The following is a 21753-nucleotide window of genomic DNA, read 5'->3' on the forward strand; positions in this document are numbered from 1 at the left end:
ACTTGTCATTATATGCGGAAATCCTGGTTGCCCTAATGGAGCAAAGGGAAGGTCGGAACTTTCCATTCAGTTCAGTGAAAGGATGGAAGAGTTAAGCCCACAATTTCAAGGACTGTGGTCATTCCTTCCCAGGAGGGCACACTAGTCACCATCTCCATGGGACGCTATAGCTGTTGTTTCTTCAATATGACAAGTTGAAAATAGCCTCTTTGCATCTTCAGACAGGACCTTTTCCACCTGCCTTTTCAAAAATACACGTTTGGGTCGAGTGTGAATTCCATACAGAGGCCACGGCTTCTTCCCCTTTTCATATTTAACGTAGGTCGTTACAGGTGACGGGGTGAATGGAGCCGGTCCCCTTCTCTTGCTCCTCCTCACGATGGGGGCCGTGACCCTCTCCTCTTGGAGCGCCTCGTTAGTGACGCTGGAGCACAGCTGCCTTGAAACACGGCGATTATTTCTGGGGTTTAACAGACGTGTGCCTCGGATACATTCAAGGCGCAGTCAGAGGAGGTCCATAAATATGAATACTTTGCCAGCTGCTTTTCCATTAAACTCTGTTGGTTGAATGAAATTAGGAAATAATTATGCTGGTGGGGAAGCTACCACATCCCATTTTAATACAGTGTCTTCCTTTAACAACAGAGCCTAATTTTTTACTATATACCAAATTAGTTTTCAGGATAATCTACATTGCAAATTGGCCGATTTGCATTAAAACTATGCCTGTTTCTCTTGATTTGTCAACACCTCTTTTATAAAAAAAAAAAGAAAAAAAGAAAAGTCTTGAACATTAAGCATGGGTGGGTAAGACCATCTGCTGGTGGAGCACGCGGGCAGCCCGTCGCTTAACGCGGGAGACAGGTTACAGCTGTTTAATTGTTACGGTGCTGAATGATTACCATTCCGTCCAAAATTAATATTTATATATGTATGCATAGAAAGCATGTGGTTAAACATAAGTGATCTAATTGTGAATTAATGGCATTAGGTATTCATTAATTAGTCCCCACGTGAACAATGAAGTGTAAAATAACGCTTTTCACATACACTCCAACTCTTGGCTTTTAAGCCGAGTCCCTGTGGTGATTATTATGCATGCGAGCGATCCACTCCAAATACATTGGCGTGTGCAAGGGGAAAATCGCCGTGTAACTTGCCATAAAAAGCAAATGGGAAACCACTATGCGATGATTGCACTTACCCCCACTCTTTCCTGGCTCAGAGGAACCATCCCCGAACAGTGACCAGTATGGGTACCTCTCAGACACCTGGACGTGCAGCTCTGACTGTGGGGACCAGCCCACCAGGGCCCCCACAGTCACTGCTAAGCTAGGTACTGGGACCGCTTTCCCCAGCCAAGAGCGCCCCTCCCAGTTGGGGACCGTTGGCACACACACTTATGTCATCCAGCTACAGAAGTTAGCAGTATGTATCTCATCACTTCTGCTTAGTACACTTCAGAACAGAAATTTTCCAGCAAAATCAATATAAGGATATAAATATGTATGTATGCATGTCTCAGTTTCCAAGGCGTTACTGTGAAAGTGACCTGTATTTCTGAGTTTGCGAGCTGATTATGCGAATATTTGCACAGCTGCTTACACACCTTTAGAAACTAGTAATTTACCTTGCTCAAATAAACTTACTAAGGAGGGAGCACAAACCATACAAGAAAAAAATTGTAATGTGTTCTTATTTTTTTTTTTTTACTATTTTCCATTACAATTTATATTCAGTATTATTTTGTAATTGTTCCCGGTTACAGCATAGTGGTTAGACAGTCATGCACTTTACAGAGTGTTCCCCCCCCCCATAGTTCCAGCACCCAGCTGGCACCACACACGCTGTTACAGTGTATCGACTGGTTCCCCATGCCGTGCTTGACATCCCATGAGTGCTCTGTAACTAAGTTCCGGTACCCACCTGGTACCACACACAGCTGTTACAGTGTATCGACTGGTTCCCCATGCTCTGCTTGACATCCCATGAGTGCTCTGTAACTAAGTTCCGGCACCCACCTGGTACCACACACGCTGTTACAGTGTATCGACTGGTTCCCCATGCTGTGCTTGACATCCCATGACTGCTCTGTAGCTACCAATCCGTCCTCAGTCCCCTCACCATGTGATGGGTTCTTCCTAGAAGCTGGATCACGCTTCCTTTGGAAGTAGCAAGTGTGCTCCAGCAGGGGGTTTATGTGAGACAATGAATGACAAAACCTCCTCGCACAAAAGTGGACGAGTCCCCCCTCTGGGAACTAGCCTGTCCATCTCCAGAGTGTTCCCATTAAAGGGAATGTATGGTGAGGAGGCGGAACAAAGGGGGCTTCTCCTGGCATGATTGGACCTCATGGCTTAGGAAAAGAAATCCTTGGCCATCCCAAGCTCCTTCGCTCAAAGTCCAGTCTCTTCTTTACTTCATAGTCTCGTAAAGGTTACTTGACGAGTTTGTTCTTTTTCTAACTATCTTTATTAGTAAGATAAATTAATAATACCTAATATTTATGGGCACAAAGCCAAGTTCTCTGCTTACATTATCTTATTTAATCCTCCCAACCACCTTATCAGGTAGAAGCTATTAAAGTCTCTGTTGAAGGAGCTCAGGCTCAGAGAGGACTTGTACTCTGTGGATACACACCTAGTGAGTGACAGAGGCCAACCCCACGTGAGTGACAGAGCTCAACCCCACGTGAGCCATTCCTAGCCCGCACTCTTACGCACCAGACGATATTGCATCCTAAATTACTTTTTAAAATTTTTTTATTATTATTCACTTTACAGAGGAGAGGCGGGGGGAGGAGCAGGAAGCATCAACTCCCATATATGCCTTGACCAGGCAAGCTCAGGGTTTCGAACCAGTAACCTCAGTGTTCCAGGTGGACACTTTATCCCCTGTGCCACCACTGGTCAGTCCTAAATTACTTTTAAATTGTTCTGTATGTATATGTCTAGTGGAATAGGTGGAATTTAATTTTTCCCTGTAATAAAGAGAAATGAATATTTATATCCCTGTCACAAAAGATTAAATTATCACAGAAATGGGTGCATGAATAATGATGTCCGTGATGTCTCATTAATAACATGTCACATTTTTTTATTCAGGAAAATTTGAATGATAGCTAATAACAGTACCCATAGTTGGCCAAAATAAAGATAACAATTACAACAACAAAAAAAGAGTTTGAGAAAAATCAATTTATACTGTGAAGGATTTAAGACAATTGTAAACCACTTATTGAAAACTCTACATAGCACCTTCCAAAAATTAAAGTTGATTTCACTGTTTTTGTTAGCTGAAATTAGAAGGCTGAATATTGTGTAGGGACATCCACCACAGAAACACCGAAAGTGGACTGATGACTTGTACAACCAGTGTCAGCTCATGAGAAAAGGCTCAGAAAAGTTTAGCACCCAGAATACAACTGCTAACCATCTGTGTATACTCTCACCCGTAGATGAAGAAAAATTACTATCTCTGTAAATCACCTTTGAAAAGGGCCATGTAAGGTTTTTCCAAAATCAATTACAGTTTATCTTAGATGAGTTAAAAAGATTGTTCAGTTTTGTTCATTATTTCCCCTTGTAGCCCCAAGAAAATTAACAAGAGAAAGACCTCAGTATATTTTACATATTTATAAGCCTTATTCTATACATTTTTTGTTAAATATCAAATTTTACAAATAAACAAGTTATACTCATTGATACTGACCAAATAAGGAGATCGCTTTTATGGTTTCTTGCCGTTGGACTTGGTAGTACTACATAGACACCAGTTCAGTCATCGTTACAACCAAGTTCGTTGTATCAAAATGTCAAAGACCCAAATATTCACTTAGTGTAAAAAATATTTGTTATAGTTTTTACTTATGAATAGTCAGAGCAATCTCTGGATAGTTTAATTCCCAAATCAGAGTGCTAGAATATACCTGCCTTTTTTTTTTTTTTTCTGAAGTTGGAAACAGGGAGGCAGTCAGACAGACTCCCACGTGCGCCCGATCGGGATCTACCCAGCATGCCCACCAGGGGGTGATGCTCTGCCCATCCGGGGCGTTGCTCTGTTGCAACCAGAGCCATTCTAGCACCTGAGGCAGAGGCCATGGAGCCATCCTCTGCACCTGGGCCAACTTTTTGGTCCAATGGAGCCTTGGCTGTGGAAGGGGAAGAGAGAGACAGAGAGGAAGGGGAGGGGGAAGGGTGGAGAAGCAGATGGGCGCTTCTCCTGTGTGCCCTGGCCGGGAATTGAACCCGGGACTCCTGCATGCCAGGCCGACGCTCTACCACTGAGCCAACCAGCCAGGGCCCTTTTTTTTTTAATCTAGGAAATCCTGAGACAATGTGATTTTTGCTTATGTCATTCAGTGAACCAAAACAAGGAGTAAAAATCTAAGAGACACGAGTTACTAACATGTTTATGGGTGCATTCCAGTAAATCCTGCCCTGTGCAAAGACTGCCCCCCAACTCATATCTCACTTGTCAAATAATTGTCATATCTTCCGACACCCTGCCCGTGCCCACGTCCCAGCGAGCTGTCCGCCCCGTGGGTTCCATTGCTGCCTCCGTTATGCAGATGTAGGTGACAGCAAGGGGAAATACCAAATATTCCTCCACCAGTTGTTGATTCAAAGCTCTTTAGCTTATAATGGCACTTTTACAGCCTGCAGTGCTGCTGACTTTATAAAATTTGGCTTATCACAAAGCACCTTTTCTATAGAAAACAGACATCTCTGGGCTGACTTAAATCAGGAGAAATATTATTCTGTTGTTTTGAGATGTCTTGGTATATAAAGAATGTTCCAGACTGAAGTATGGTATTTGCTTGGGTGCATGTAAGTAGTGGTGTTTTTGTACAGATAATGTTTACATCAAATTTCCAAACTACAAAAGAGAAGAAATGTGCAAACGTTCGAAAACAATGTATTTGAAGCAGGTTTTCAAAAAAGTGTTGCCAATTTTGGAGGAACCCACACACAAACTGTTTTTTCTTTACCAGTCTCACTAGTTGTTAAAATTCAAATTAATTGACTCTCCTAAATAGGATAAAATATTTGCAATGTTTTATCCTAATCTTACAGTGGGAATTCTGTGGTGAGAAAGAACATTTTAAGGAGTCTGAGTAAATTGTTTTATGGTATTTAGAATGATGTCAGTGTCATAATCCTTTATGGCAAGTTAATTGCTAATAAAACAGTGCGGTGCGTACCAATTAAGGGATATCAAATCAATGGGTACGCAGCTTGCGTGCTGCTTTAGGCAGTTTCTGGTTGGAATAAATAGATTTAATATACTTATTTTCAGACAGCTTCTCTGTCAATTTACAGGAATTGGCATATGGGTAATCTGAGAACAACACCTACTTACGGCTTTAATGAGATACTAATGTGAACCATTTTTTAAAAGTCTGTGTTATAAAGGATTATGAGACACACAATGCTAAATAAATATTTGTCCTCGACTCCGAGGACATTCCATAATCACCATAGTGAAGAATATGTGTATATTTTATTATGCACTCCTATGATTGAATTATCCTCTTTTGAAGATGGCCCTCTAAGATTTTATTGTTGTAATTAAACTGAGAAATATTTTCAGCATCCTGGATGCTGTGTTATTTGCCTGTGTCTAGGCTATCCCCAGGAGTCAGTTCAGTAGCCCAGTGAAAATACTCTACTATTTAATATGCTCCAATCAAGTACACTGTCGACAGCAGAAACAATGTAGACAGTTCAAACCGTACACATCAGCAACTATGTATACACAAACAATTGGTATTTTTCCCTTGTGAGTTGCCTAATGGATATATGACCAACTTGGTTTGCCTTTGTTTCCTCTCTGCTTTTCAGCATTAGTTTGACAGTAAAAGGAAACCAAACTTGGCCTTAATTCTACCCCATATACATCTCCAAATATTCCAGTCCCACCCCAAAGCAGACACATGGATTCCTTTGATCTCATCTTAAAAGAGCAGCCTTCTTTGAGATGATGTTCAGCAGTCATTTCTTAAACATTTATATATCAACTGCGCTGCTTCTGTTTTTTTATTTTTCAGACTCATTTGTTTTTATTCCACCTGTTTTATCTCACTCAGTTTTAACATCTTACCAATAGCCCTCTCCTGTGAGCTTTCAGGCTTTTAGAACAGGTCACAACCGTGCTTCTAAAGCTATCTTAGGGCTACATGAGGCTGTGTCCACCGATTAATATTTCTAATTAATTGGGATCTTAATTTTTATTACCTGCACTTTTCCTTTATGTGTCAATGTTGAATTAAGGCTTTCCACATTTTTTTTTTGTCTTTTTTTCAATCAAGTAAATTTACTGACCAGTCTAAAAACAGATGATGCTTGTAGTCCCCCTTATACAGGTCCTCCTCCTCCTCCTCCTCAGTTGTAAGTATAGCTTATTGATCACGTATATGGGCTCTGGCCTCAGACGACCTGCTTAGAATTTTGGCTTTGTCACTTGGTATCATTTTGACCTTGAAAAAGTTAATTGTTAATTTCCTGTGCTTCAACTTCTTCATCCGGGAAGCAGGGAAGATAATAATAGTACCTGTTACCCCAGAGGGTGGTGAACGTTGAATCAGCTAACCCATGTTAACGCTTACATAGTTGTCAGCGCATAGTAACAGTCGATGAATGGCGGTCACAGTTGATAGTACTATGTGTCATTGAGATAGATGGATTGGCGAGGGAAGAGGAGCAGATGGACCTAGGAGAGAGGAAGGATGTATAAACGAGGAATTGATCACATTTGCTTCTTTCTTAAACGGCAGCCTCTGTATTAGTCATAGAATTTCTTCAAAAGCTGCCAACATACATAAGACATACTAGGGCCGTGATGGTGCACCTTTTTATAAAAACCGCCCACTTTTGCAGTGCTGGTCAACCTGGTCCCTCCCACCCACTAGTGGGCGGTCCAGCTTTCACGGTGAGCCAATCGTGGCACCATTTGATTGCTCCATTACCACCCACTAGTGGGCCGGAGGGACCAGGTTACCAGCTCTGCAAAAATGGGTGGTTTTTATTAAAAGGTTCGCCATCACGGTACTAGGGCCACCGTAGTAAGTACATAGAATCATTTTACTCAGCAGATACTGAGAATCCCTTGTGAGCCAGGCAGTGACATTATAGTGATTAGCATGGCCCGGAAGTCTTCATTTCTGATGGAGAAGACTTGCCCATAAGGTCCCACGATAAGAGTTGTGCTTTCATGGAAACTCTTAAATGAAATGACCACAACTAGTTCTTGACTCTTTTTTCTTTTTTTTTTTTTTTTTGCACTTACCCTGGTGTTCAAACTCCTAGACTTCATCCATGAGAAGTGTTTCAGGGAAAGGGGGTATGTCAGAAAACTAGAGAAATGGAGGGAGGTAGGTTCCCTTTAATTTGAGAGGTGTGCAGATGAGGCAACAAGGTGTCAGTAGAATCTCCCCCCAAAAGATGCTATTCCTCCCTAATCTACATGTCACAGTTTAAAAAACAGCACAACAAGAGAATATGTTTGAGCAGAGTCCCTCCTAAGGGACCTCAGAATCCACGACCCTCAGTAAAGGGTACAGGCGAGAGACAGCCACGTTGTGTCCACCTGCGCCCACCTTGCCCGGACCACAGAGGGAGGCGTGGGGCAACAGGGGCCTTGAGAAACGAGAGAATTCTTTCAGAAAAGAAGCACCTCAGGAGAGTGTGTGGAAAGGATACAGTAGTCGTTGTTTGCTTTGGTGAGTTTGGAGATTCGCGGGTTAATCCTGTAAGAACAAATATGTTTGATGGGCCCCCCTTTCTCCCACATCTGAAATTCCGCTGAGTCTTTGTCTACCTGTACAGTAAGTAGACCGAGGACCCCCCAACGCCTGAGCTGGACATTTATATTCCAGGATGACTGTGTATTTGAATGTATTTGGAAAGAGAGACAATTAAGCCCGGGCGCTTAGAAATCGCTGACCTGCGTTACCCCGTTTAAGGGCGACCTACCTGGCCCCGCCCCGAGGAAGCCATGTAGGCCGTCTGAAAGATCGCGGTCTACCTGTGACTGTGCAGAGAGAAGTAGCGGCTTAGATTCATGTAGGGCAGGAACGATTGTGCAGTAATTCTCGACCCGTTCACCAGTTTCTTCTAGGGAAAAAAAATTGTTTCTAAATCTCTTAAGAAGAAGCATTATGATAGCATGGTGCAGAGCACACTCTGGAGGCCAACGGCCTGTGACCATGCGCAGACCGCCTGTCTCCCCTCTTCTCTGTTTCTCCAGCTGCGTTTACATCACCAGGTCGTGGTGAAGAGGGTAATATACAACACTTAGGGCAGTCCCAGCACAAAGGAAGCCAGCGTTGTTAGCTCCAGGGAGCAAGGCTGGGGTCAGAGCCCTTCAGGTGTGGCTCCGGGATGATTCTGAGCCTGGCCTGAGACAGAGACCTGGGCCAGAGCTGGTACGTGGGAATCATTTATCTCTCAGCCAGGTGTTCATAATGTGCAGCTCATGGGGAAGCTGAAACCATCAGCAGCATTTTGTGTTGGGAGTATGTGTGCACTGTTTTCTGGGGCGGGGTTGGGGGGAGTCGATACATGTCTCCACTTTTTTCAGATTCGAGACCCGGAAAAGAGGTGAAGAATCACTATCCTACAGGAAATACAGGAATACTCACCCTCTATATTCCACGTGGATCTCCTTAAAAGATAAATAATTTGAACTCCAGGGAAGATACTTTGTGAATACATTGTACCAGAGAATAGTTTCTTAAAAGGCTGTGTTTTATATGTCTAGCACTCATTTTTATGAGTTTTCTCCTGTAAAACAAACTTAAAATTTCTTTGTAGATCTAATAGGAATGACTATTAGTGTCAGTAATTTTTTTTTGCATTTAAATGTGCATTTAAGTATTTGTTAGGCATATTAATTTTTAAATATACTGTAGTATCTTTATGATTGTTGTTCCTAATGGCGTCTCACAACATGCCTTTGTTTTTCTGATTATTTCCTGTAGTGGCTTAAAAAAACTGATGTATTTATTATTGCAATTATTATGTATGATCACTGTTTGACGCTCATATAGCGACAACTCCCTTTGACTTCTTTATTGCTGAGTACCAGGCTTTTGTGGTATTGTCCGAAATTTGACTCATAGGGGCTAAGATTGAGGTGGCTATTTTTCCCCTATTTTTATTTTAGTTTTAACTCTCAGCCTCATAATTGTTTCTTGTGATATAAAATGCAAATGACAAACCTTGGTATCTTTTTTCAGTACCTATATGTTCCTTACAATCAGTTTTGACCTTTTTATAAAACTTGCATTGATTATTTTTAATATTTTAATGTGTCACATGGACTTATGTACATTTAACCGTCCGTATAGTTTAAATGTATTTTCTAATTTCAGCTTCACTTTCGATGTTCTGTTGACTTAAATGACAAACTCACCTTTACCGTTGTTTTTCAGTCCACTGTTTTTGCACAACTGATTGTGTTTGCTAAAATAACGGGATTAACTAGGTTAGCGATGATTTACAGTACTCCTACTTTACCACTCCTAATCCACATCAGTATTAACTACCTCCCTTATTGTTTGTGTTAACTGAAGTGGGCCTGGTGTGGGAGCAAAAAGCTTGCTCTCCGACTACGATCAGTGTTATTAATTTTTCAAAACTAAAAATTCCCTCAGAAATGCTACCCTGTCTAAATCAGAATTTTTAGGAGCTATTAAGGGGCTCTACTAGATTTTATGATGTTTAGAATGAATTATTAAGGAATTCTGTGGATGGTGTTATTCAATAGTACATATTTATTTCAATGCTTGAAAGTGGAATTATTTTTATTACATTATAATTTCAAAGTAATGCCTAACACCGTTCCTTCTTCACCTGGATCTCCCCTGCAGTATATTGTCAATTAGCTATAAACACGCTTAGTGTTAAATGCAGTTCAAGAGCCTCTAATGGAATCCTGTGGCAAAGTGAAGAGTCCTTTTATACGCACGGTACAGACGTGTCAGGACCGTTTATGGCCTCGTTTACACACGCGACAGCCGCCAGACCCGAGCGGCTCACCTGAAAGTTCTAGTTTAAATCATTTCTGCTAGAAATACCGCGCTCCCACTTGCATGTGTCGGTAATGAAAAATAATCAACATAAGCATCTCTGAAAAGCAATTTTAGATCATTAAAGATGTATGAATTTTGACAAAGCAAGAAGACTTGAGGCTTATTAAGAACACGTTAGCGCTTGGCACCGAAGGGAGAGAGGTATTGATGCCTCTGTGTGAGAGGAGGGAAGAGGTAGCCAGCCCCGTTGGAACCTCATGAAAGATTAAAGGGACAGGGACAGGAAAAGGCTCAGTCATTATCCTGACTGTTCCCTGCAAGGCCATTGCGAGAAGCGGAGCCCGTTCCCTCCCCGCGTGAATCCTGAAACGACACAGGGCCCCAGAGCTGCCCGTGCTTCCTAATGAGCTGCCCACGTGACACATGACTGTCCATCTGCCCTGGGATTACAGGCTACCGAGGAATCCCTTTCTACAGAACTTACCTTTTCTATAATATATTAAATTTGCTCAAGTATCCTCAATTTTATTATTTTTCTTTTTGCTTTTTTATTCTTTATTAACCACGATTGTTTGACAAGTTGTAAATATGCAAGTAACTCAGGAAAGAAGCGGCTCGGAGCCGGGTTTCTGTGAACCTGCCTCCCAGGTTAAAGAGAGACAGCATCAGAACCTCCGGAAATGCTTTCTCCAGGGCCTGGGCTCTTTTTTTTTTTCTTTTTCCCTTCCCCTATGTAACCTGTATGAAATATACTCTGTTATAAGCAAACTTTTAACACACCGAATTATTTTCTCACCCCCTCCCTAAAAAAATAAAAGTCTGATTATTTGTAGATCTCTTGCATAGTTGTGAATTTCCAAACTTCTTTAGCGATCAAGAAGGGATTCCGCTTGTATCAATTCTCTGATAGGCGCGTTCTGAGCAATCTGTGTAAGGTCGTGTTAGTCGACCTGCATCCGTTTCTTGAAAATGCCGAGTGTTTCCTGGAGTCGTGACTGCATTTGCTAAAACATGAATATATTGCATTTTTAGAAGCTCTGTCGTGTGATGTGAGTCTGTGTCAGCCGCAGCGACTCGATTTGCATGTAAATTCTGAAAATTTCCTTGTCCCATGTGACACTTCTGAAATGTCTGTCTGTTCTTTTTTTTCCTTTTTAATTTCTCAAGCTCACTATTTGGATAAGATAGTTAAAGGTACTGTATACTTGCTCTTTGTTGACATATCTACATATATATATATATATATCTCTATATAACCGTGTATTGGATTGCAATAGGTATGAAAATAGACTGTTTTCCATGCATATTTTTTGTAAATTATAAATCAGGCTTACATTATGTGCAATACATTGGGTTTAAAGTATTGAGACTTCCATGTCTGTGTCCCATTTTTATAATTTTGGGTTATCACAGATTTCATTCCCATGTAAAAGGGCTTCACCGCACCTAAAAACTGAAGATAACAGTACATTTGCTGTTTTTTGTTTCTTATTTTAGAATATCTTTATCATTGGCAATTCAGCTGATGAGCTGATGAGCTTTAAACTCTAAAGAATCACAATTGCTCACTCGCTTATCACAGTAAGAAATTGCCAATCTAAAGGAGATTTTGGTTAATATGTATGTATGTTGAGCGCAATCTCATTTATCTTCAGACGAAAACTTCTTTGGCTTTTTCTAAATGTTTCAAAATATATTTGATATCACAATTTATATTGCTATTTTCTAAAAAAAAAAACCCCACGAAACATCATGCATTCTGTAAAATAAACAGAAAACACTTGCAAAAAACAGCAGATTCTCCTGTCTTCAGTTACCATAGAACTAGAGGGGAAATATTTTTTCCAGAGAAGGAAATTCCCTTTTCCCTTTCTCCCCCGATTACCTACCTTCTACTCTTTGTTCGTGCTTTTCATGAGAATGTGGAAATATTCATGGCAATACCCAGGCTTTCATATAATCACTCCTGTGGACACGCAGCTCACACCTCCACCTCTGTGTCAGAGGGACGATTCAGTCTTCCTTTCTGATCAAAAAAAAAAAAAATCCATAAAGAAAATTCACCTTTTATGTACGGAATAATCTAGAAATGCAGACAGTGATTGTCTGGAAGAGGAAGTAGCAGCACAATTAGTATCATCGTGACCCAATGGCATCCACAGCGTCATTTTATTATAACTCGGCCACGAGAGGCTGTCAGAACCGTCTTCTGCCTGTTAACTCTGATCGTAAGAGACTGAATGTCTCTTCGGGACAGACTTTCAGGTTTTACAGTGGAGGAGGGGAAGCCAATACATATATGAATAATTCCTTTAATAACAGCCTTAAAACAGACACCTTTTAACAGATTGGCCCCTTCAATTTCGTCCCCAACACAAGAGGAGCATTCTAATCGGAAGCTGTATCATGAAGCCCTGCTTCTCTAGCAGGTCCTTTTCATGACTATATGTTTTATACCAAATTCTAACTAGTTCGGTCCGAAAGAGATCTGATTTAGTGATTTAGAACCAATGATTCTCACACAATTCTAGAGCATTCCTACCCTTGTTTCTGTCAGCGTCGTGTCAGACTCATAGATGAGAACACCGGAATCTACCAGGGCGTCATCCTCATGAACGGATCATGTTGGCTGCATGCCAGACATCATCATTAGGAAGTGGCAGAAATCGTTCTTTTCTTTTTCTTTTTCTTTTTTTTTTTTTTTTATGTCATGTTAGACTGAAACAAGTATACATTTTGGATATATTAAATTATTTTAATTGTTTCCCAAATTTTCCCTCCTTGCCCATAAAAGCAGACAAGATAGGATATAAAGGTAACAAGCACAAAAGCCCTAGGGAGATTGTCACAAACTATCACTCTCCGCTCTCTGTCTTGAAGCACGTCACTACTGTGTTTTTCGTTCAGTCTACCAATGTTTTCTTGTGGTCCTTCTGGTATTTCATTTTGTCCGTCTTAAGTACTCAGATATGCACAGCTCTTACATTTAGTTGGAACTCCTGTTGGTCCTGTCCCATCCGTATGCAGCCTGAACCCTGATGTCTGTTAGAATAGATGCTGAGCTGCTTCACGGTCCCCTGGGCTTCGCTTCTTCTGTGACAAGGAATGTACTCTTGGCATGAAGTATAGTCATTAAATGCCGGCCTATACTTTGTGCGGTTACGGCGGAACGCACTGTAATTTCACATGAATACACGGCAACTCTGGGGCCAGATAAAATTAATGTTCTCTTCTCGACCTCATTCATAGCCTCATACCCACTTTCATGCTTCGGAATTTAGAGGGGAGATTTTTAAAGCAACAAGGTGCTTTCAGAAGGCGTGTCCTCATGAGTGGCCAGTAATCTTTACCACAGATGAAACACCTATACCTGGGATTCTCAAATTATCATGTTGAGATGCTTTTTTTTTTTTTTTACACCATACAATCAACCAATCGACCTTGTTGCTTTGCTTAAAGGGGGAAAAAATTTTTTGAAGTTAATTTTGTCTGGCCTGCAGCTATTTAGTGAGTCGTTACATATATTTCTGTCCTGCCCAGGTAAGTGGTGTCTCAAGGGTCAGGCCAATCAAAGATGCCACTTGGATAAGAATTAGATTCCTTAGATAATGTTGCTGTTTCTATCCATGTGCAATTACAGTATTTGTGCTGTTGACAAAGGCCTGTTCCCACTCAGTGTCCCATATCTGTTTACTTCGGGGGCGAAAACTCGCAGTCCTCAAGTCCCTTGTGTTTCCCTTCTTTGTCTTTCTGGACAGAGGGCTGTCCCGGTTTGTGCAACAGCAACGGCAGGTGCACGCTGGACCAGAACGGCTGGCACTGCGTTTGCCAGCCAGGATGGAGAGGCGCCGGATGCGACGTGGCCATGGAGACGCTCTGCGCGGACAGCAAGGACAACGAAGGAGGTAGGGGACGCGGGGCGTGAGGACCGGGGCGCAGACCAGAGCACAGGTCCCTCAGGTGCAGCGAGGATACTTATCTGTTGTCCCCCCCCCAAAAAAATATAGTCAGATCCCCATAGATTAGATTGATTGAAAAATGTATGCGTGCTGATTGAGTGGTTTTGTTCCCTGTTTTTCCTGAGATGTACAAGCTGCTGTGTAATGTACATTGTTCTCCGTTCCTTTTCCTAATCTCCTGGTGACGACTGTCCTCACCACTGTATTTAGGGCCCCTGTGATTTGGGAGACACACAGAGTCGTATGTTAATAACTAAACAAGCCAAAAGGTGCGAGTTCATTTTCCAAGCTCTGCTGTGGAAAGGCGTAGATGACAGAATGAACCAGCATCAGAGAACGGTCCCCTTAAAGCTGCACTTCCATTGTCTTTTCATCCTTAACTCGAGGCCCTGTGACTAAGACTCTGCTGCTCCACCCAGTGGCAGCCCTGGGCTAAGGAAGCGACCCTTCCCGGCCCAGCACATCCTCCGTGCTGCTGCATTTCCGTTTCGAGACTGGAGAGCGAGAGCCCGGTGATTCGGGGTGACCTCCCTGGTGATGGAGGCGTTGCCCAGCGCTGTCCACTGTGGCCTGCCCGTAGGGCTGAGTGTTTAGAAAGCCTTTCGGTCCCAGCTGGGCCCCTGGGGTCTCTCGCCCTGTGGGTCACGGTGCGTTTCCCCGCCCGGCCACCATTCCACGTGCTCTGTGGGACTGTCCACACGGGCAGGGGGTGTCCAGGCAGAGTGCAGGTTTGGAGTCAGATCTTCACTCCAGCTAGCTCAGAGTACGTGTGCGACCTTACCCGAGATTCTGTTCTCTCCCCATGTCGGCTGCCTCCCCTGTAAGATAGGATAAAAGAGGTTTTGAAAGGATCAGTGAGGGAGGAGTGTATGTCAAGAATTTAGCCTATCGCCAGGCACACAGTTTGTTGTCTATAGCGACTGTCCGGTTTTCAGTCTTTCACTTTCCGAAGTACTCATGTGACTAGTGGCAGTTCTCTGAGGTTGTCAGAGGAAATTGAACAGCCTTTTCCTTTCTACATACAATAGACCCAACTCCTGCTCTCTAGGAAGCAGAGGGAGCAAAAGCCACCCTCACCCTGTCCCATTACCCTCAACACACACATGCATGCACATGCAAACATCACACACACATGCATGCACATGCAAACGTCACACATACACACATATGCATGCACACTCAAACATCACACATACATACACACATGCATGCACACATGCTAGTCTGGGCCCACAGTCATTCTCAAACCAAACATTATTGGCATCTCATCTTCCTGACAGGAAGCTACAGTTCTCCCCTTTAGTTTCGAGCTGACTGTTCACTCTGGAACCAACTTTCTTTCCACCCGGACGACCCAAAAACCTGAGCCACAAATCCTGAGCTGAGGCCTCCATTCCTTTCTGCTCCTGATGGATGGAGGCGGTCCTCAACACCCTCAACCCTCCGCAGCACTGCCTGCCTAGTACTACCTTACTACCCCGAGCAGGTACTCCGGAGTGTGTCTTCCCACAGGGGATGGCATTGAGTAGGTCACGGTCACTCTCCATGGGAAGCAGACTGCAGCACCCAGTCTGCAGGGACATGGAGGAGAAATTCAGGGGCTAATCAACTCTTTAGTATCGTTAGCAGCTGAGGCAGTTTCTCCCTTTTCTCAAAATGTATCAACTGTGAATCGGACTCCTTCCTCCTCTCTTCATCTCATTAGCATATGGAAGCCCGCTGTTCCCGGGCCTCCCCTCCAGGGGCGCATCTGAGCGGTGGGAGACCCATGCGTTCTCTGCCTCTCTCTTTATCATTGGTCTTCCCGTCCCAAACCAGAAATGTGTTGATCTTCAAAGAAGGAACCAACTGCAGTGTTGCCTTTGAGATTGCAGACTGGGTGCCCTTTAACCTGAGCCAGAGGGTTTCTCTGAAGGAAGCTGAGGGCTGTGGGTGCAGGGACTGGTTCCTCATGTCAAACCTTCATTCGGGATGCACAGTCCAGCAGTGAAGGACCTCGTTATTTTTATGTCAGGACAACAGGCCGGAGTGTTTTAAAGTGAGGACAACACCTGCAATCCTGTGACATCTGGTAAACAGTGCCATTTATAGATCCACTGTCTGAATTAAGTTTGGTGTCAGGATGGTGAATGAGCCAGAAAGGAGCGAAGTATATAATTTAATGCATTAAGTAACTAAGCAGAAGAGAAGATGGAGAAGTTGATTTTAGCCCTCGTCAGAAATTAAACACACCATATAAATAGCTATTAGTCCAGTCTGCACAACTCTGTGGAACACAATCTTTGTTTAAAAAAAAACAAAACAAAGAAAGTTGATTACTATTCCCAGGACTGAATAAGATATAGTAAAAAAATATATATTTTTTTGAAAGAATAACTACATATGGGGAAATAGTTAAATATCTTTTATTCTTAAACCCAGTATCTTCCTTCCCCTACAAAACATACTTTCCTTTACCAAATTCGGTTCTCCTATGCCCACTGTCTAAGCCTACAGGTCCTCAAAGTCTGGATCTCACTGACTAGATGTCCCTCTTTGTCTATAGAGTTCCGCCTCCCATAACGTCCCTGAAATGCATAAGGAAAAGCCGTCTTCGGAGGGGATGTTTTCCAAGGAATAGGAGGGACAGTAGACCGGAGGACCTCCCTGTAGCTACTCTCTCAACACCTCCACAGTCCTGGTTAGAAAGCAAAACTTCTCTGCCCTGGGACCTTGGTTTTTTTAAGCTCACGTAAACAGCTGTCGTGTACAGAGGGTTACTCTAGCTTTTCAGAACCACGGGCCAGCTCGTGCCCACAGTGAAGGCCCTGACAAGGACCCCCACGCTGTGTGCGGTCCACAAGGTGCCTTCCCGTCCGCTCGTCAAACCCAGCTCCGCGTGTCCAACAGAGCATGTTGGAGCTGATTGTCTGAACAAAGGCAGGCAGTGGGGTAGTAGATATTTAAGTCCCACAATGGAGGCCAGAAACTCACTGGACCAGATAGTTCTGGGCACGCAGACACTTTGGGTAGAGCTGCAGGATATCCTGTCATTGCTGAGAAAGCATTCAGAGCAAATGGTCAACAGTACATGCCCAGATGTGGCCGATTAGTATTTCTTCTTCCCTCCTTCTTCACAACCACTAAGAACCTCATTCAGTAGGGGGGTTTCATGACTTGAAATAGCTCCCTGTATGGTGGTCCCATATGCTCCCACTATGCAAGCCTTAAAACCCAGCAGCTTGCCAGAGACAATTTTATCTTGATAGAAACTTGACATACTTAATAACAAGTGGACTTCCCCAGAATACAGTATCTCTGACAGTTGGTGCCATGCTCCCATCTTTCCTGTCACTGGGCAGGGCTAGTCAAAGCTCCCTGTGACGTCCTGCCTCCCTGTCTGGTCCTCCAGTGGACCGCCTCCCTGTGGGTACCGGGGGCATGACACCCGAGCCCTCTTCTGCATAGTAGATGGCTGAGGGCACAGGACTGGCTGAAAGCCTCCTACTGAGCATTGTGGGAGAAGGGCAGAATGCCAAGGTAGAGGTCCTGCCAGGAGTCGCACATCTTCTTCTTTGTAAGGAGATAGTTTTGTTCTTCAGAACCATCCCCCTGTGTGGGTATGTCAGGAAGATGTACCTGAAGTAGGCTTTAGAAACAGTGTTTGGAGGTGGATGATTGTACGGAAGAAAGCACAACTGGATTGAGGTTGTGCAGAAATTAGCAAGATAGAAACAGTAACAAGGGGAGAGGGGAGAAAAGAATACAACTGAAAGGTTTAAATGGCAACCAAAAGTAGGAGTATGCCTAGGACCAAATAAGAGCAAAAAATGAATGAAAATGTAACGTACACAGAATGAGTATGACTCGTGGGCAGAGTTGATTTAAATTTAGAGATTACCAAGTGAAAAGAAGGAAATATTTGAAATATATATATATATATATATATATATATATATATATTTTTATAAAAGGTCTAACAGGAAGATAAGACTATTTGTGCTCTCCAAAAAACACGCTGAAAAATAAGTTCCATAAAATGAGAGTACCGGAAGGGCGAAGAGAGAGGGAAAATTGGTAGAGAGAGGAAGAAAATTCCCAGGAATTGAAGCACATCCCAAAATGCATCCAGATATTGGATCATGGAGGGGCAGGCACAGTCTCAGAGCATTAAGATACATTCTCCTGGTAGAGATGACGTGGTGGTGGTGGTGGTGGGAAGCTGGGTGTCACTAGGTTGCTACGAGTTTGAAAGACTTGACAAGATCGTCCTCTGAGGGAGAGTCGGGTTCGTCAGAAGCCATTTACTGTCCACAGAATCGGGAGCACGGTCAACCCCATTTGATGAAAGAGAAGTCCGTCTTGTGCTCCTGGAGACCCAAGAACCTGGTTACCTTTCCAGTGGTTTACAAGGAACAGGGACGGGGTTTTCGCACTTTCAAATGAGCTTTAGGAGAGGGAAGTCGGAGCCCACAGGCTGGAACTGAAGTCGCCCTGTTTACACCCCCAGCCGTTAGCGCCCCCTGGCGCTCAGAGGGCAGGAGTGGGCGTGCAGAGCAGCCCTTTGGAGGCGGGTCTCCTTGTTACCCATTTGCGTGGTGGGCGCCTCTGCGCTTGCTGGGGGGAGGAGGGGTTGTGAGTAGGAGTCCCGTGCTGTGCGCAGAGGCTGCATTCTCATTGTCAAAGAGTAGACCAGGTCACAAGGCGGTGTGCGTGTTTCTACTCCTCCTTCAGGGAACTTTTACGCACACTTGTTTTTAAACTTAAATGGGATAGGTACCATTCTAGCTGATTTTGCCAAAGAGTGAGGGTTTTCTACATGCCAGTACCTGTAGGCGTATCTCATTCTTTTTAATAGAAATACAGCTGAACTAGATAATTAACGTTACTACTAATACATTAATAATCATTCAGTTGTTTCTTATGTTTTGCTGTTAGTATAAAGACAGATCTGTGGTGAATCTGTGTGTGTTGTGTGTGTGTGTGTGTGTGTGTGTAGATCCGCATACAAATCTTTGTGTAAATGTACAAATATTTCTTTTGGACAGATTTTTGGAAGTAAAAATCCTAGGTCAAGGGGTATTTTAACCTTTAATTTTGACGGTTAAAATTAAAACCCTGAGATTGGCTCATTAAGAGGTTTCAGACGCACAGCAGCATGGGAGCATTTCTGTCCCCTGCTCACAGTCTGTGCATAATCATTGTACATAAAATTGTCCAACCAAATGACAAATGTGAATTTTGTCTGACAGCTGAAAATGACTCCATTTTTATTGTTTTAATTTGCATTTCCCTAATTACTAGGTAGAGCGATGACTTTTGTATGTTTCTTGACCATTTGTATTTGTTCTTTTGCTGATTGTATGTTTCTCTAGCTCATTTTTTTCTGTAGAGTTGCTTGACTTTTCCTTTTTAATTTTTAAGACTTTTTGCTCATTCAGCTTATTAGCTCTTTGTTCAGTGCATCCTGGATATTTAACCCCAGGTTTTGGCTTATGTCTTAACTTTGTTTACGGTGTCTCATGTCATGCGGAAGTGTTCATTGATAGGAGGTACATTTTTATAACATTTTTCTTTTCATTCATGAATTCTGAGTTGGAAGTCTTCATAAATAAGGACTTTCCCTTTGTAAGATTACACATGGGATTTCATATAATTTCCTCTAATGCTTTTTTTTATAAATTTTTTTAAAGATTTTATTTATTCATTTTAGAGAGGAGAGAGAGAGACAGAAGGGGGAGGAGCAGGAAGCATCAACTCCCATATGTGCCTTGACCAGGCAAGCCCAGGGTTCTGAACTGGCGACCTCAGTATTCCAGGTTGATGCTTTATCCACTGCGCCACCACAGGCCAGGCTCCTCTAATGCTTTTTATAATTGTAAGGACTACTTAATGTCCACTCAATCAAGAACATTTTAAAATACCTGTTGAAGTAAAACAAAACAGGAATCCAAGGAATGGCATCATGTCTAAGGGTAGGGGAGAGGTGACAGAGAATGAGTGGGTGTCGCTAGTGTGTTTTTAAGACGTTGTTCTAACTTATTCAGATATCACAGTCCCTAGGAACTGAATTGATTCTTTTCTTTACTCAGAGGTGTATGGTATGCCAACTTGGGACAAGAACCGTATTAGATGCTGAGGACGCAACAGTGAACTAGAGCATTCCTCAGCTTTACGAGACCATTGTCTGAGCTGGTTGTGGAAGGGAGTTAGAGCAGGTTAGAGGTCTCCAGGCAGGGCGAGTAATGATCCTGAAAGGTCTTATTAGCTGTTTCTGAAAGGAGTTCTAACTACTCAAAAGGCACCAGGCACCAAGTTAAGGAAGTATGTATTCTAGCTAAAAAAAAAAAAAAAAACACAAAATAATCCAGTTTGATTTGATCACTCTGACTACCGTGTAGAGAATGACTAGCTGGGACAAGACTAGAGCCTGGGACACCCAGCTACAGTTGAGATCATGTCAACAGGTGACCACGGTGGACTGGCAGGTAGTTTCAGTGAAAAGGAGAGAAATAGACTGATTCAAAAGACATTTCAGGTGAAGAGAAGAAGGAACCTGGGAACTGGTTATGTGCAGAGAAAAAGGAAGGGAGGAGAGGAGTCAGGGATGACAGGTGTCTACCTGGAGAAGCTGGGTGGTCAGAGGGTGTGGCCACTCACTGATGTAGGCAGCACAGAGAGAGGAGAAAGCGGCGTGGTCCAGGGTTGTGTAGGATGTGTTCTAGACGTGTTAGGGGTTTGATGCCTGTGTGATATCCGAGTAGAAATATCTAAGAAGCAGTGTGTGAATATGGAGTTCAGAAGAATGACCAGCCTAGAGTCATTAGCACTGAAATGATGTGGACATAGTAACTAAAGTCATTGAGACAGCTGTTACAGACCAACCAAGAAGATGCAGAAAAGCGAACATGATCCCAATTCAGTAATAAATGAATTTCAAGCATGTTACAGAATAGTGACATAAAGGAGTAGTAAAAAATATACCTATACCCTTAATAGTGCTGAAGTCCACAGATGAAATACTGCATCAGAATTTCTACCTCTCCCTCTAGCTTGGAATGGAGAGAGGGTCTTCTGAATACTGTGGAGGCTGGGCATTATCGTTTGAATAAAAAAATAAGTTCATTGAAAAAAGATTTATGACTTTTTATTTAGTCAGTAAGTCAAGGTTTTGAAAAACAAATTAAAGCCTGATCAGGTGGTGGCATAGTGGATAGAGCATCTACCTGGGAAGCTGAGGTCCCAGGTACAAAACTCCAAGTCACCGGCCTGAACACGTGCTCATTCTGCTTGAGCGCGGGGTTGCGGGCTTGAGCATGGGATCATAGACATGACCCATGGTCCACTGGCTTGAGCGCAAAGGTCGCTGGTTTGAAGCCCAAGGTAGCTGACTTGAGCAAGGGGTCACTGGCTCAGCTGGAGGCCCTCCCCCCCCCAGTCAGGGCACATATGAGAAGCAATCAATGAACAACTAAAGTGCTACAACTATGAGTTGATGCTTCTCTCCTTTCATGTCTGTCTGTCTCTCTCACACACAGAAAAAGAAAGAAATAAAATAAAGAAAAACAAACTTGAAAGAAGAAAGTAAGAGCTTCTTCTTTCATTTTTTCATTGATTTGAGAGAGAGAGAGAAGCATCAACTCATTGTTCCACTTAGTTATTCCATTTAGTTGTGAACTCCTTGGTGGCTTCTTGCGTGTGCCCTGACCACAGATCAAACCCATGACTTTGACCTACCAGGACGACACTCTATCCACGAGCCAACCATTCAGGGCCAAAAGT

At 43.0% G+C, this 21753-nt stretch overlaps 1 protein-coding gene across 8 annotated transcripts in view; it reads left to right on the plus strand.

Annotated features, from left to right (window-relative positions):
* TENM3 (teneurin transmembrane protein 3) overlaps nt 1-21753 on the plus strand; it is a 621635-nt gene that overhangs the window by 528961 nt on the left and 70921 nt on the right. For 4 of the 8 annotated variants that reach the window (XM_066237373.1, XM_066237376.1, XM_066237380.1 and 1 more), the window contains 3 exons: nt 11201-11227; nt 12828-12848; nt 13792-13938. In XM_066237373.1, the coding sequence (XP_066093470.1) occupies nt 11201-11227; nt 12828-12848; nt 13792-13938 (195 nt within the window). The remainder of the gene's footprint in view (nt 1-11200; nt 11228-12827; nt 12849-13791; nt 13939-21753) is intronic. The other 4 variants (XM_066237377.1, XM_066237378.1, XM_066237374.1 and 1 more) reach the window with 3 other exon arrangements.

This window comes from Saccopteryx bilineata, chromosome 6 (genome assembly GCF_036850765.1).
Source record: "Saccopteryx bilineata isolate mSacBil1 chromosome 6, mSacBil1_pri_phased_curated, whole genome shotgun sequence".
NCBI classification, from domain to species: Eukaryota; Metazoa; Chordata; class Mammalia; order Chiroptera; family Emballonuridae; genus Saccopteryx; species Saccopteryx bilineata.